Raw genomic sequence first — 17043 nt, forward strand, 5'->3', positions numbered from 1 at the left:
AGATAGTGTAGTTAGATTTGAGATTGTTTCAGCCAATGTAAATATAGCATCAGGATGCATTCGAGATTTTGGCACCTTATTAAAGACTTTGCAGTTAACAATAACATCTGATAAAATCCATTATTCATCCATTCGTTCTCAGTAACAACAGTACTTTATCCTTAGAGGGTCATGATGAGCCAGAAACCTAACCTGTCAGGTACAGGACACAGGGTAAGACTAGACCCTGGATGAGATGCCAGGGCACAAACACAGGCAATCACTGGCACACGTAGACTAGAGGCAATTTAGAGATACCGTACCAATTAACCTGGACAGCTTGTCTTTGGACTGTGGAAACTACAGTGCATGTACAGTAGATGTAGAAAGCCTATATGGACATTGGCAAAACATGCAAGCTCAAAAAAGGAAGGCATCCTTATCTAGAATCAAACTCAAGACCCAACAGCAATAATTTATTTCATCTGTCACATAAACTAAACTGCTTTTATTGTTTTTCATCATGACAGTTATAAAGTGTATTGAAAACTTGTAACTACATATTTCAATCACAAATCCCTTTTCTTTAAGCAGCAAACACCAACTGTATTGGCAACATTAAAAGACTGATAGGATCTTAAGACTGCATGTTATCAGGCCAATAAAGCCAACCAAGTTGATAAGGTCCAGGCACCATCAATCTCAGAGAGGTCTGGCACATTTATAACACATCCATAAGCACTAGAGTGTTTTGAGGCCAAATGTGCTCAAAGACTTTAGGATGCATCATTTATTTCCCAAATCTAGGTACAATTTATATCTCTATAATGTTGATATAATGTACACGCTTTTATTGCTCTAGACTGGCTTATAAATAATAATGGAAAAAGACCTCCACCTATCCCATTTTTTCTCTCACATCTCCTTATTGACGGGTGCTCAGTTAAAGCTGGCGGTTTTATGTTAGGAGTGATTGACTCCAAACATAACAACAAAATAATTGAGGGCTCGCAGGCTTTATTATGGCATCTTCAGAGATGCTGTTCTGCAAGAGTTGTTTTGTCAAACCAGGTTATTAAGTCTTTATAGGGACAATGCCCTTGTCTTAACAAAATTCACGAAGACATTTTGCCACACATGGCAATATACTAAGAGTGACTGCACCAGCGCGCCCTAACTGATCTTCTTGCTTGGTCATTTTCAGTGTCACCAGAAAATTAGAGTAGGGGATGGAGAAAGTTATATAAACCTTATATAATCTGAAAATAAAAACGTTGTGCAGTAGTGTAAAAACGATTAGCATTAACTGGAAACTTAAAAGCTAAAAGCAGTATTCTGTCAATTTTCTTACATTACATCTCAAATCCTGACTACTCACCATGTAAAAGGTAATTTTCGTATTATTACTGATATGGCATCAACGTTTTGTTGTACTGTTTCTTAATGCAAAAATCTTATTGGTTTTGCTATTAAGCATTAAAAAATATATTCAGGATATTGTGAGCTTTTTAAAGAGATAATGGATATTTTCTTAAGAGAGAAGAGGGACAGATATTTTATAAAATATTATCGAAGAATGAATGGTTATTAAAGATATATATTTTATAAAATATTATCAAAGAATGAATAATCATTAAATATATAGTGATCTATAATGTTACAATTGTTTTAACACCAATATATTTATCAATAAAAATAATTATTATGAAGATCTCTGTTTATAGAAAAGTAAAGTGTACAATGCAGTAGTATGACCACATTTAGAATATTACGTACAACAGGGATATTGTACTAAAGTTTCCTATTTTTAGTGACTGTTCCAAATAACTGCACTAAAGCCAATTTGTCCTTGCATTCTTTAGCCTCCCTTATTTATTGTACTTTTCATTTTGGTTTTTTTTCTCCACACGATATTTAGCATATTTACTGTATGTTATGTATATAAACGTATATGAAATGCACTTACAATTTCATTCTTCTCTCTAGACTTGCACTGTACAGTAAGTACCGCAGTACTAGTCCCTGCACATACCGTACCTGCTCCTTCATGGGGTTTTATTTATGCTGAGAGATTGTACATTTGTGAATAACTGCATTTTCTTTGCTTTATTATGGTATCAGATTTTTTACCTACTTACTAGATTGATTGTTTATTCAAGTATAATGTTGCTCAAAAGTAGGGCACCTGCCACACAAATAAATTATAATAGAAACTGTTGTGAGCTGCCCTTGCTCCTTTTACTCTTTCCAGTTCAGAGGGGATCACTGTTGCTCGTTTTTATTCTGCTTTCAAGTAAATATATTCTAATCTTCACATTAGCAGCACGGAAGAAACTGTAGCTGGTTGACACTCTCCTGTATTTATGAGGAAAAGGCTGTTGATACAGTATGTACAGTACTGCAGGTGCCAATGGTGTCCAGCCTCTTCAGTGACTTTAACACAGACTTTTGTGTACCTGTATGTGTGGTACAGACCTATACAATGACATGCTTTTTTACAACTTCCCAATCAATGGAAGGTCCGAGTGTGATGGTCTAGGTTAGACTGTGATGGTAATCTGACGAATCAAGCCCTAGGACCTCAATTGGTCCCCTTCCTATGGTCTCACCCTGATGTGCCACTTCCAAAAGGACAATGCATGTACTATACTATTTCTGCAACAGCTTTTTTCATCCAAACTGAAAAACTGAGCTTCCAAATGCGGCTGTTATTATGTGGATACCTTACTTGCCACACTCCATTTAACATTTGTGGGATAATCTGGGACAACAGGTGACATCTAGGTCTCAGAGACCGGTGAATAGTCTCATGCTTGTCTGGGATGTACAACAGGAAAAGTACAGAATCCTATAGTACAAACCAGCATCTGCAACCTGGTGCAAAAGCATACATTGCAGATGCATATCTTATTTTGTTTCCAACTGTGGCCACAAATGCTACTGGCCTGTTGTTTTCACAGTAGACCTGCTCTTAATAAAAATGTTCATCAGCATACAGTAATAAATTTACCTGCAGCATGTCATGTCTGATCAATGTCAGTGCACTTGCTACATAAAAGATTTTGTCACTTTCCTATTAATACTTTTGTGAATGTAATGCAGTTATATGTGATATGTTTTGCTAGATGGTCAAAGTAATTTAATATGCTATATTACACTATAATGTAGGATTTGAACGTAGACATTTTTCAATCAATGCAGTCTAAAAATGTGGAATGCAAAACTGCTACTTCATTTTCATTATGAAAATAGCACATGAAACCAGACTAAGAAACAACAGACGTTTAAAACAGCAAGAGAAGACCTCAAAAACAAAGAAGGCTGTATAATTATAGTAAGTGCTGAACTGCAATATTAAGTAGAAAAATAACACAACAGTAACACAAAAAGAAGCCCATCAATTTGAAACCCTATTTATTTGCCGTATTTATCAACAGTTAGCAAAGCAAATGACTAGTTCCTTGACGTATTAAGACTGGGCATTAATTTATGACCAAGCTGTTGTCTGCCTGAAAGTTTTTTTTTCTGTTTTAGAAATAAATACTGAAAAAAACAGGAGGAGGGTTCTTTGAGAACATGGTGGTTTTATACTCCCTGTTTTTTTTTTCAGCTAAAACCTAATCATCAAGGAGACTTCAGAGGATGTATGTACAAACACGTCCTAATGCCACAGCCCTGCAGGCAACCACCTACAGTACTACTGCTGCCACAAAAGAAGAAGAAAAACAGCACCATTACGTCTCATTCATTGCCACAAAAAAACTGTTGTCTTTGCACAAAAAAGAATAGAAAAAAAACTGCACTTTTAATCCTACTGATGATGTCCTGCTGGGGAAAATGAGATTAAGACTCATCACACTACCGTTTAGTCTACCAAAGCATGAATAACATGTCCAACTAAGATTAGTAAACATAGTTTGGATAAAACAGTGAATAAAATGTTTAGGAACTACTATCCAGGGGCAAGGTGAATCACGACTACAATCACAACACACTGGAAAACCATATGCACTGATCAAAGTAAATCCTTGGGTGTGCTCTTATTAATAATGTGCTTTGCCTTGGGCGACATGATGAGTTGCAGACATTTGGCTCTGTGTTTCAACACAGATTTTTTTTCAGTGGTCTAGTTCACCCAGAGTTGGCAAAATACGTGACACCTTGTAAAAACAGGTCTCTCCTGTCAGAGTTCCCTTCAGGCTATTAGACGGAGAAGGGAGCACTCAGATTCTAGAATGAGACTTTCACTGGTCTGTTGCACAAAATGTAGTACCACACTTGCCCCTGGGTCAAAAGAAACAGATTTTGTAACTGCACCTATGGAGAGAAAGTTAACTTACTATGTAAAGACATTTTCAAAGATCCCAAATAGTGTGAAAAACTCCAGTCCTCTCAATCATAGGTATTAATGTCCTCAGATGTGTAAATGAAAAAATGATATGAATACTTCAAAAAGTAACCAGAAGAAAAGTGATTTTTTCTACAGGATAAGAAACCACTATGTTTTTAATCAGCAATAGAAACCACAATTATGATGTCTCATCTATGATTACATATATTTACTATACAGTATACTGACACTACATCTGAAAATGGTGAGAATAGAGCAAACATAATTATCACAAATGTTTACAATTATGATCCCGCTAGAGTGATTCCTTGCTTTCTAGCAAATGGGAACCCTATTTCATAATTACCAGCCCAAAAAGAAACTGGAAAATACCTGCAATAGATGTGCCGCAATTTGCAAATGTTATTTCAACAGAAACTTGTAATTAAAGTCATTTAATAGCTTCTTTTGAAGGTGTGATAAATCTTCAGTACACATCAGAGTTCCCAACAAACCTTGTGGTTGTTAATCAGGGATTCATTCCTGACTGGCTGTGTTTCATGTTTAGTTCCAGCTTGAGGCAAAGCCATGCACACTTTCCCAATCATCAGACAGTGAGATTGACGCCGGTTCCTTTGTGCTGAAGGTAATGTTCTGCTCTGACGCCAAGTCTGAATTAACAATATCCTCATTACTGTCCATGTGTTCAATCACTATACCCTTGTGTGCTAATTAGGACTGTCAATTAAAAACCCTAATAAGGTAAGCCAGTTCAAAAAATTGATCAGTCACAATCTCTTCCTCTGTGCTTTTTTCAATTACAAGGGGACATAGCCATAAGATGTATTGAAACCACACTTGAAACCTTACTTGCATTTTCACATTTCTTCATTTCATTTTTTTTTACTGAAGGTAGTTAAAATTATGTATTTGCTCATTTATATAGTTTACTTGGAGTTTTTAAAATTTAGACTCTTCACTGCTAGAAAAAAAGACGATTCCAATATATTGCTGTTTTTAGCTAAACATTAGCATGTGTTGATCAAGTTTCAGGAAAATTAGGCTCACTTACTCAAAGAAGTGAGCTCCTATCTCAAGAACGTACACAAAACCAGTAGCTGGGTTGGAGACAGCATTGATGGGTTACACAGAAAAGTTACAACCTGCTTTAGAAGAATCTCATATACAAAATGTGTCATGAAAGCAACCTTTTTGTGAGTACTATCCAATAGGTCATAGAAATGACCTTTAAAATGTAGTGAGGTCTAGTCTTTTTACACAGATGATTCAGACATAGCTTCATAATAGTTGTATAAAATCCAGAAGAGTTTGATCCATCGCAACCCTGACAACAGAAAAATCTTGAAACATTTATTATAGGGTAAGGATAATGTCAAGAGGAATTTCAATGACTGGATGTAAGATTTTCATCCCCTGATGCGTCTCGGTAATGTCTGGATTCTATCGATACAAGAGCTACAGACTATACAGTGAATGTTTTTTTTTCCTTCATTTGTGGAAAGACAGTGCAACAGTACCGAGCGATCTGTCAGATTGAAGGCAGGAATCAGCAATAGAGAAGAAGTGGGTTATGAGCCTCCCACTAGTGACCGGAAGTGCAAGACCAAAAATAAATGCTCCTCAAAGTATAATAATAATGGTAATTGCATATCTCTGTCCATAATTGGGCTGCAACAATAAAAACAGGATAAATTGCACTCAAACTCTCTTTTGGCCTCTCAGTGACCTGTGCTAATGAAAAAGACAAGGTTCTGGGATTCAAAGAGCACTGCGCATGCCTCGTTTGAAAATGATCAATTAGTGACAAGTGTGATTACTGTTACTGTCACTTTGAATTTTGGAAGGCAGAAGACAAGCATAGATTTTTTATCTTTACCAAATTACCAGGATGAATCAATTTATGAAGAGAAAAACATCAGATGGAGATAAAATGTCTGAAGTTACTAATACGGAGACAGAGAGTGTAGTCAGAAAAGACAACTCAAGATAAATTAAGTTTGGATAGTCAATAACTGAAAATCTGAAATGTGCAGAGATACTCACATACTCAACACTCTGGATTAGTTGGAAAACTAAAACCAAAGGAAGAATAATCTCTAATAAAATACTATTTTTAAAGTTAAAGACTTAAAATTATTCAGACTGGACTATAATGATTTAAACAGTTGGGAAAACAATGCCTCTAACATGTCCTTAACAAAAAATACTTCAACCTCCACAGATTCCATAATAAGCAATACAGCAGCTCAATGCAAAAAAGCAAGAACTGGAAACACCAAGTAACTGGATTCCATCTGATAGCTTGTCTCACGAAAAAGCAACAGCAAGATGAGGCTGGTTCTTAATCGCAGTCTTATTAAAAGTACTGTTCAGACTCCACTTATGTGAATAATGAGGTAGGCAGCAAACAGACATGAGATGAGAATGTAATTTTCTCTTCATCTTCATATTACATCCTGCTTTTCTTCTAATCATCGGCCTTACATAGAACTCATTCCATTTAAATTAGAAAATTGTAATTGCTTACTGTACGATACTTGACCAGAACTAAATACAGCTTAAATCTTACAGCTAAATCTGAAATAGCTCATTCCTAGTGAAACACTGACAAACATAAGTTTTCTTTGGTCACCTGACATTCTTAGTAATGATCTGGGTTCTGTCTTCAGTTGATTATTTGCACCAATAGCAAGGGGCTTTTCTTATAAATTTCCCAACTACAGTTAAAGACAGAGCTCACAAGCCATTCTAAGGATTAAATTACACCATGTCACTCAAATAGCTTGTCCCTACTATATACAGCAAAATCACATTTGTAGTTTTGTAATGCTTTAGGTAGTAACGAGCTAACTAGCCATGCTGGTGAAGCTGATACCTTGGACCATGGACCAAGAAACAGCTAGATGACATCCTTGGGTCATTTTGTTTCCTTGTTTGTAAATCACTATGTTATCTTACGTTCTTATGTTTTGTATGCAAGAGTAAATTCTTGATGTGATAGTATTATTTGTCTAAGTCAACAACATCAGTTTCTGAAAGTGAGCCTTATAAATTTCACACACCACTGGTCAACCACTGATACTTCAGTCTTACACAACCCTCCCCCATTGCCTCCACCAATAACTCATACTTGACAGTGCTTGGTCAAATTTGAGCACACTGTGACTTTAGCAAGCTTGCAACTGAACAGATTTTTGATAAGAACATGTAATTAAAACGCAAAAAAAAACTGTAGGGATTTATTTGGATTACTTGCAAACTCCCTTAAGGAAGAAAACAAATGCATTAATTTAAAAGAGGGACATTCAGAAGGCCATTTAAGTTTACATTACGAAGTGATTTATCAGATTCTTCTTAGAGGCTTACTTTCAGCCATGGATAAACAACCAAACCTATTAAATCTGTACAGCATGTATATATACTTTGGTAAAAGGGTTTTTATTTATGTTTTGTGGGACTTAGATAAATTAAACTCCCACTTTGAAACAACATTAAAGGTAAAATAATGCAAAAATCCTGTTTGCCAGTAGGTGATTGATAATTGCATAAATGGAGCAAGGGTGTTTCAGTGGGGTAGTTGGTGCTATTATTTCATAGCTCTTGAGTCTTGGGTTTGATTATTATGTGGGACACCTTCTGTATGGAATTTGCTAGATATTTTATTATCGTTTGATTCGTTATTCTCAATTGTCCCTTTCTCCATTTCAACCACGGTCTTGTGATAGACTAGTATCCCATTCAAGACAAGGGCATTTATGAACTCATAGTTCTGTCTTTCTTCCTACGTTTCTAGGAATTTTTCTGAACCTTGGTTTGTCAATCAGGCTTGCTAAACCTCAATAGAATAATCAGCTTTCTGATAATGGATGGGTGGACAAACAGAAAAGAAACTTGTTAGTTATTTTGGTAAGCACTTTATAACATATCAAAGTCCATTTTCTGTTGTTCGGCATATCCTAGCTAATGTGGCTACAAATCCAATCAATTGCACTTCAGACACAGCCCCGTGCAGGACTTTTTCTTTGAATTGAGTCTATGAATCAGTGAGCACAGGAAATCCAGAGTTCCTGTAAGTTGAATAAATACGCTCAGGCCCTCAAGGCAAAAGAAGCTAGACAGAAAGAGGGGAAACACTGATTCACTAGTTTCACAGACTCTCAGATGATTAAATCTTAGACAGGAACCTGACGATGACGAAATTCAGTAGAAAAAATTGAACATTTGCCAGAAATTTTGCATCCTAGAGTACTAACAATGACAGGTCTTACTCATGACAAATCCACTTAAAATATTTACATATAACATATAAACCTAAACATAAGGAGCAGTATGTGAACTTAAGGCTTCAGTATAAACTTTAATATATGTAGTCTGTATGTTTTACTGATCTAAATCATACATATTTTAACACATTTTCCTTCTCTAATTATTAAACTTGACTCATTATTTAAGTCATATCAGGTAAAACTTAATAAATATTATTGTGTTTCTAAATATTTTATAAATATTATAGTTTGGTTTCTAACCAAGCAAAAAACAAAATGTAATGTTAATTACATTGCTTTTTTACATGATTGAATTGTAATATGATATCTTAAGACCATATACCATATTTTAAATTATTATGGAAAGTTAAAAAAACAAAATAACTAGAATATTCAGATGATAGAAGTAAAAGACTACAAGACAAAATCATGTTTCTCTCACATTTGTGCAACGTGATTCTTAGAAACCCCATTTATTGTAAATCAAGGTTTCAACTACACTTGACAAAATGCAGCTGGAAAGCATGCAGACATGTTCAAGTACACCTCACACAGACCTGCCAACTCCATTGCAATTGAGCATCAAAGGATCCCTGTTCTCTGACCAAGTGCCACTTTTTTAATACCCATGCTGTGAAAACAGATTTCATCTGTTTGCTGAGATTGTTTCATCTCAATTACTTTTCTCATTCATGTTCCCAAGACTACAGTATTCAGATGCTAAAAGAACAAAATGCATTTTCTACAGTTTTGATGTGGACCAGTACGTCAGAACAAATTACTCCAATTTGAGCTCTGTTGTCCCAATAGATTCCACATAAGATGAATGAGATTTCTTCACCTTCAGGATACTTAAAACATACTCTTCAACAAGAAGCTATTTTAGTCATATAATTGTAAGGCCGTGCCCTTCCCCTAGACAATCATCATGTATTCCTGAGGAGAGGGATCATCATAATAAAATGCAGGCGTGAACAATTTAGCTTACTAGACTAAAAACCATATGGAGAGTGAAAACCTGTTGTACATTCCAGCTGTGGTTTTGTGTCTATGTTGCAGAAGTGGCTTCTCTGCTGTGCTGTGGTAAGAGGAAAATGCTTATAGTCTTAATTTCATATTTTGTATGTATACATGGCCCATGTTTTTGGTTTACATTTTGCATTTTTGTACCTGCACATTCTGATAATGTGGGCTCCAATGCATGTTGTGGGAAATTCTGTCATGATTGTTTGCCTCCCAATTTTACCTCACAAGTTTGCAGAATTGTCTTAATTTAAAACAGTTTTTCTTACTTTTTCTTCCAAAGGATGTTTGTTAAAGATGTCAGACTTATTACACTGCTATTTATTCAAAAAGAGGCTGTGGAATGGCAGAGGGCTGGAGAAGAAGTTGTTTTCGCTGTTGTCAGTTATACAGGTTAAGACATAGTAAACACCCACAGAGTAAACACACTCACCTCTGAATGCTTGACTCTCCCCTCCTGAAAAGAACAGGACCGCGGGTCATGGGTACACATGTGGCGATATTTACACCAGTGGCACTGATAGGGACTATTCACACAAGACAGGCACCTGGTAGACAAGAAATGACAGAAACACAAACACTGATGAAAAAACAATATTCCTCAGAAATCTAGACATTATCTACTGCTTTAAAACATTCACCTACAAAGTTTTAAACAGAGAGTAAATACTAAGGTAGGATTTCACATTGGGCATTATTATGATTATTTGTTCCAAACAACAGTTATTTATTGATATATTTTATAGATATTCTCATACATAAGATTCAGACTGGTAGTTAGCCTAAGGCATCAAAATGTGTACAAAGCCTCCTGCCTTGGGGAAGTCCCATTAGGAAGAGAAGGAGGAACAGCTGAGGTACCGAATGCCTACTAAATTCTGCTGGATTTAGAATTGTTACAGTACCTAGCATAACCTTGCAATTACAAAAAGATGTCCATTCCACAGAGATATTAGTAACAACTTTCAGATAGAAGTTTCTCTATTAAATGGCATATGAATTTACAGTATGAACTAGATGTTCAAATTTAATATGGAGCAGTAAAGCCCATAGATGGATTATAGTCTGAGTTCAAATCTCTCGTCAGTGTTGTATCACAATTCTAACTCGAAATCTTAAAACTTAGTTCATAATAATATCCTGAACATCAAAAGCAACCTTATAACAGCAGCACATTCACAAAGTTATTAGGAAAATGACAAAAAAAAATTTTTTGGAGAAGGCACACATTATCATGTGGCCTTTACATAGGTAAATTCATTCTACTAATCAACACTTTTTATAAATAGTGCCAGTCAACAGGGAGTATACTTTGAAAGTCACAAGCTACTGTAGTAGAGTGTGCGGACACTGCTGGAATTAATCTAGGCTCTACATCTGCAGTTATGCATTGATTAGTCTTTAAATCCCATCTTCCATGATTCTGTCACATTCCTCTTCCAAATCTTGGAAAATCTGTGCCTTTGTACTAGATGCCACAAAGTGTCTCAGCTCATCTTGCAGATGCTCAATGGTTCTCAAGTCTGGTGACTAGGACCTCCAAAGCATAACATAAGAACAGTAATAAACGAGAGGAAATTATCTGGCCAATCTAGCTTGTTTGTTAGCTTCTTATTAATCCAAAGACCTCATCCAGCTAATTCCTGAAGGTAGTCAAAGTATCAGTTTCATCCCCTATGGCTTGTTCAATACTCTTACACCTTTTCTGGTAAAGAAGTGCTTCATATTCTCTGTACTCAACGGAGTGTCATCTGGTTTGTGTTTCACAGTTTTTTCACTGGAAAGATTTTGCTACACAAACAGCATGACAACGCATGGTGTCCTGACCGAACGTTGTCACATGGCGATGAGCCCAAACTGAAGAAGGCAGCAAATGAGAGGATCCAGGACGTCATCGATGCTGTGCAGTGTAGACAGGCAGCCATCAGTCTCTTCCTGTGCAGTTACGTTGTGACTAGATATTCCTGTTCTCAGGCAATCGCACTAGGGCTCCCCCATTGATTTGTGTGTTGGACAAAATAATTAGCATAGATTTCTGCACATCTGTACACACTAAATGATGTCTATTAAGTGGTCTACACAAAGCCTTGATTAATCAGTAAAGAAGACAACTCCATTGCAGCTGAATCCACCTGAGATGACGCAGTCGGGTCTACAGCTTACCTCGTGCCTGTGATGGGTTGAAGGCTTTGTTCTCTGAAGGCATAACCAGACCATTCTGATTCCTCTTCACTTGACTTTCAACGTACTGTACGCTTTCTTGATTTTTAGGCATGACTTTCAATATTTTAAATCATATCTTCATCTGTGCCTAATCATCTTTCTGCCTAATGAAGTGATTTAGTGCTTGTGCAACAGTCAGAGTCACTCAGGAATATCACGTACAGTACAGTATGATGGATAAATTCATCAAATTGACACCAAAAACAACCAATATTTATTTTGATGCTCGGTATAGTATTTGGTGATGAAATCCAACCAATTTTAATATAGCGTTATCAATTGAAGTGCATGTTAGGAACATCCCAAGGGTATTTTTCTTCCATCCATGCTCTGCCTATCTGATGCTGGAACTTTGATATGTGCCTTTATTTCCTCACAGCTAGACTACTGTCATGTCTTACTGAGGATTTTCCTAGAAACATTATGAAACAGGCTTCAGTATGTCAAGACTTTTGTGACTTGTGTGCTAACTGTAAGTGCAGTACTATGCATTAGCATATAACTCTCATCCTCTGTAAATTGCTCTTGCTCCCTGTGAAATTTACAATTTACTTTAAGGTTCTCCTGCTCACGTAAGCATGAGTATATTCAAGCTCTTAATCTTAGACCTGCTGATTCTGCCCTTTTTACTCAGCCAAATACTGTACCAGGCAACAAAAACTGGGTGACAGGGCCTTTTTCAGTACAACACCTAGTCAATGGCCAAACATGTCAGAGATTCTTCAACTATTGATGATTCAGTTTAAAAACTAAACATTAGTCAATACCTGTCCATTCACTATAGTTTGTAAAGTATAATTGAGTTTTGCTGATTTGAGAGAATGAAATCTATTTCTTTTTACTTTTTATGTGTATCATGTGTGCCATCTGACATCACGTCACTGAGTTTCTTGAAAAGTGCTTGTGAATAAAATTGCATTATTACACACCTAAAGTAATGGTCGATAGAAGGTGGTCTATCACACGCGAATCCAGCGCTCATCACAGTGCTGTTCCTGTCAAGATGAACCGTAAAGGAAACTTACGATTTATGAACACTGCAGTTGTAAAAGACGAAGCTTGTGTTTGCAAACGCCAGGCCTGTCTCCTTGGACTTCAGGTACAGCTGAACAATCTGATGGTCTCCTGTCAAAAAAGAGATCAAAATCACACAGAAACAGCTATTATATTATTGGAACACAAATTCATCTCTTTTGTCTGTACCCAGAGAGCACACTGCAAAGCCCATGCAGTGCTCATTTTTACCACTCAGCTGTTCCCAGCTGGGCTAGGAATCCCTGCTTAGCCTTACCTAGCCTGGGGTTTTCTACCAATTAGAGAGACACAGAGAGAAAAGTGACATTAATATCACGGTGATCCAAAATCCCTTGCAAATATAAGATTTCAATGCAGGCAGAAGGAACAAAATTTAAAACAGCCTGCTGTGGCCGGTGGCCAGCACATGAAGTAAACTTGAGGATTCCTGCAACTAATGAAGATCCTCGCTGTCTACTTAAATGCTTTAACTTTCAGAGGCTTGAAGACTCTTGCTGTTTCATTAAGTTTTAAAATGAAATAAATGTTGACTAGACTGCTGAATGTGCCAAAGCACTTCTCTGCACTCCAGCACACCAACTCCAGCAGTCAGCAAGGGGACTGAATCAAGTCATAAATATTCACAAGCTTGCACTGGCTCTGCAGTCTAATCGAATGAGTCCACAGTGCTGCTGGGGAAGCAGCTGCCCAGTGTACACAATCCATTTAAGGAAGCACCTGAAGCCAATATGTTTTTTTTTTAAATAAGTATATCATTATTATACCAGTATTATTATAGCTAACGGCTTTTAAGTGTAATTAATTTAGCAGTATGCAAATACAGCTTGTTTGATCAAAAACATCAGACTTCAAATATTTACAATTATGAGAACGTTTGCTGTTCTTGCCCATCATTGCTGCTGATATTTAATAGGTTGATGGATTTATTTTACTATAAAACATGAATGCTAAACCTCAGAATGCAACCTTCTCAAACCACAAATTCAAATTATAATAGTTCTTAACTCAAAATCTTGTTTTGAATGTTCATAATGTTCAGTATAGTTGGAAAAACAGTACAAGGCTGTGATGTAGCACACAAAATATATTTTTCTGAGGGTAGGAGCATGGTGTGCCAGTGACCCACCTTATCAATTGAATTATTTCATGCTAAAGATAAGATGAAAGACTGTGATGAACTGTGACTTCTTTAGGTGGTTTGCCCTAACTGTACTACAAATTCTGCAGTCAGTTCAGAGCAATGACACTTGGTAAAATCAAGCTGACCGTTAACAATGAATAACACTCTATTAAGATTTGTCTTGGGGTAGTGAACCTTTATCATTAGATGCTGAACCCACAGACCATTCTTCTCAAAATAGCTGTATTTATCTCCTTAAAAGCTTTTTTGTCCTCCTAAATATCACACATCTGACACCACATAAATTATTCTAGCTTGATTTTTCAATGTGTCTGTCTAGATATCTAGCCCTATCCACCTAAACAATTCTCTAGAGGATTATGTAGATCTACCTTTGGAAGGTTATTTCATGCTTTGGAACAGATTTTCTTGTTAAAGAGAGTTAGTGAAAGAGGTGTCAGGCTCCACCTGTCATATGCCAGAAACGGTGTACATCTCTACAAAATCTAAAAGACAACTCAAAGAATGTTATATCTCAAAATTATGCAATGCCTATCAGTGTTAAAATTCTGTTGCACTATCAAATAGTGTACAAATACCAATAGAGACAAACAAATGCAAAAAAAATTAAGGGTTCATGCAGTTTTGTCTAAGTCAGTATTTTCTTAATTAATAACCAACAACAACAACAAAAACAGAAATGGACAGAAATGGATACAGTAGAATAACAAATGTATTAATATGCTATAAAACAGATGTCTCTGCTGTATTTCTTTAACGTGTCTCAACTATCTTTAAGTGATCAATTATTTTTTGTCTGCAGATAGGGAACAACAGTTACATAATGCAGTGATGTGACAAGAGGCATGCATTGCGTAATGTACAGTAGAAGGCACATGAGAAGATGGGACTTGCACTTCATGTTCTGAAGATCAAAGTGTCCATCAGCAAGCTCCAAGCTTGGAGCACCTGGTCCCGTTAGGGTTCTATTTTTTGTGTTACTAGTCTAACTTCCTGTCCTGAGGATGTTACCTGTGTCTATGTCTTGGATGTATCTCCCAGTTCTCGGATCATGGACTGCACCCTGATAACCCCTTTTTGGACCTGCTTGGACTTGGTCACCTTTTGAGTTTTCCCCTGTGCACTGGATCACTATTTCTGCCCACTGTATGTGTTCCCTGATTAAACCCTGACGTGTTTCCTCTGACGTCCATCTCCAGGCTCTTCCAGATTATACCGCCGCGCATAGGGTCTTTACAACAGGGAATCAGAACTGACTCCTGTGACAAATAGCACCTGATAGTGCTTGATGGAGTAAGAATATCTGGCAAGGAGCCTGGCACTTTGAGTCCCAAAAGTGTGAAAATAAAGAAGCAGGGTGAGAACATAGAATAAACTTAGAATGACCACATACTGCAGTACATGACCAGATATCTCCCAAGATAACACCTACTCATCTTACCAGAGAGCATCTGGATCCCATGTTGGGATCACCTTTGGGTCAACTCTGGGTTGATGGAAGTCAATCATCCTCAGCTCTGATGAGGTTGAGATTTTGCTATAGGATAATATTTTGGGTACAGGCTACAATCTGTTTGTATTTTTCTGTTAATCTTAAAAATATGAAACTCTAGTTAAGGTGTACTTTCTGGAGAACATTCAGAGAACATTTAATGACCCTGTAATGATCAGAACGTTTTTCTTCTTTTTTTGTGATTTCAGCTGTCCACACTGGGCTGGTAAAGGGCCACTTTTTAAGCTACTCTGGGTTGCTTTCTAACATCTTTATGCACCTTTGCTTTTTGCATACCCCGTGCTGCTTCCAGTGTAGTGGAAATATGCAAATTCCACATTTAGCATGCATTGATCATGCATACCATTACCTTAATGAATAAGGAAGTAACTGATTAATTTTCACATGCAGTGTGGCTTCCCCATCCCACACTGTGATAATGCAGTTCTGCTGCCCTTTATTTTATGAGGCCCAATGTACAGTACTTTCGGTTTCTCTGGAGGTACACAAAATTAAATTCCTAAAACCAGTAAACCAGATAACTGAAGTAGACAGAAGCAAAAAAATGGAATTTTATTATATCTCTACCAGTTATAGAACCCCTTGAATAACTGAGGTGGTGGAAGAAGGTCAACTCTATAAATATAAAAATAATAGATTGCTAATTTTAGGGTTCCTGCATACATACCGTATAAGAAACAGAAGCATTCATTATGGTACTATAACATCAACGTTTATTATCTGTTTTTTTGCTGAGGAGATTGTTAATCTGCAGTAGAGCAAATGTTCCTTTGTTTCTCTGCTGTTCCTCAATCAAATGTACAGTAGCACCCATACTACATTTGACACGAAACATCATTATAAATTGGTGCAGGGATTTTTGCTGACTGCCATAGATACTGCACAGCAATTAAGCACGGATTGGTGCTTAAATTACTGCAATTAGGATTTAGTTAGGTACAGTATGTTACAGTGATAGTAATTATTATGGACTGTTTTCCATGAAGTACTGAATGAGGCACTGAAGGAACTTCATTTCGGGAAAGGATCAGTACCCTTCACATTTTTCAAAACATTTCCAATTTCCCTTTAATCTGTCTGTCTCCCTCAATTTATATAGAAAGATGTTTGTATAGAGACAATGGATTGCATTATTTTAGCGTCAGTTTAGAAGAAAGACTCACCTGTGGAACATTAGTTTTTTTATGAGCACAATCGTACTGTCTTCTGAAAAATGTTTTGTTTATTTCCGTGTGCAATACGATTAGGAATTCAGTGTTTAAAGACAGAATGCGATGCTCTGGACTCTGGTGCTCAGTCCAACTGTCCATATAAGTTTGTGTGTGTTTGTGCCTTGCAAATGTGTGTAATAACTGAGGATTGTAAGACAATGCCTCTTTACTTGTCTGTATTCAGTTTGTTCATTGAAAATTAATAAAAGGCATGCAACCTAGATTGTTTTTCACGCGGAACAATGATGATGTTTTATTGTTTAACTGCCATAAATGCCTTGTATGGAACGTACTGCCATCCC

The 17043-nt window shown here is 36.6% G+C and overlaps 1 protein-coding gene across 1 annotated transcript in view; it reads right to left on the reverse strand.

Moving 5' to 3' along the window:
- plxna4 (plexin A4) overlaps positions 1 to 17043 on the reverse strand; it is a 326434-nt gene that overhangs the window by 90848 nt on the left and 218543 nt on the right. Inside the window, exons 7-8 of the mRNA XM_088923555.1 lie at positions 12867 to 12966; positions 10052 to 10166 (exon numbers count right to left, since the gene is read on the reverse strand). Of these exons, the coding sequence (XP_088779681.1) occupies positions 10052 to 10166; positions 12867 to 12966 (215 nt within the window). The remainder of the gene's footprint in view (positions 1 to 10051; positions 10167 to 12866; positions 12967 to 17043) is intronic.

Source organism: Atractosteus spatula, chromosome 8, assembly GCF_055471065.1.
Source record: "Atractosteus spatula isolate fAtrSpa1 chromosome 8, fAtrSpa1.hap1, whole genome shotgun sequence".
Taxonomy (NCBI): domain Eukaryota; kingdom Metazoa; phylum Chordata; class Actinopteri; order Semionotiformes; family Lepisosteidae; genus Atractosteus; species Atractosteus spatula.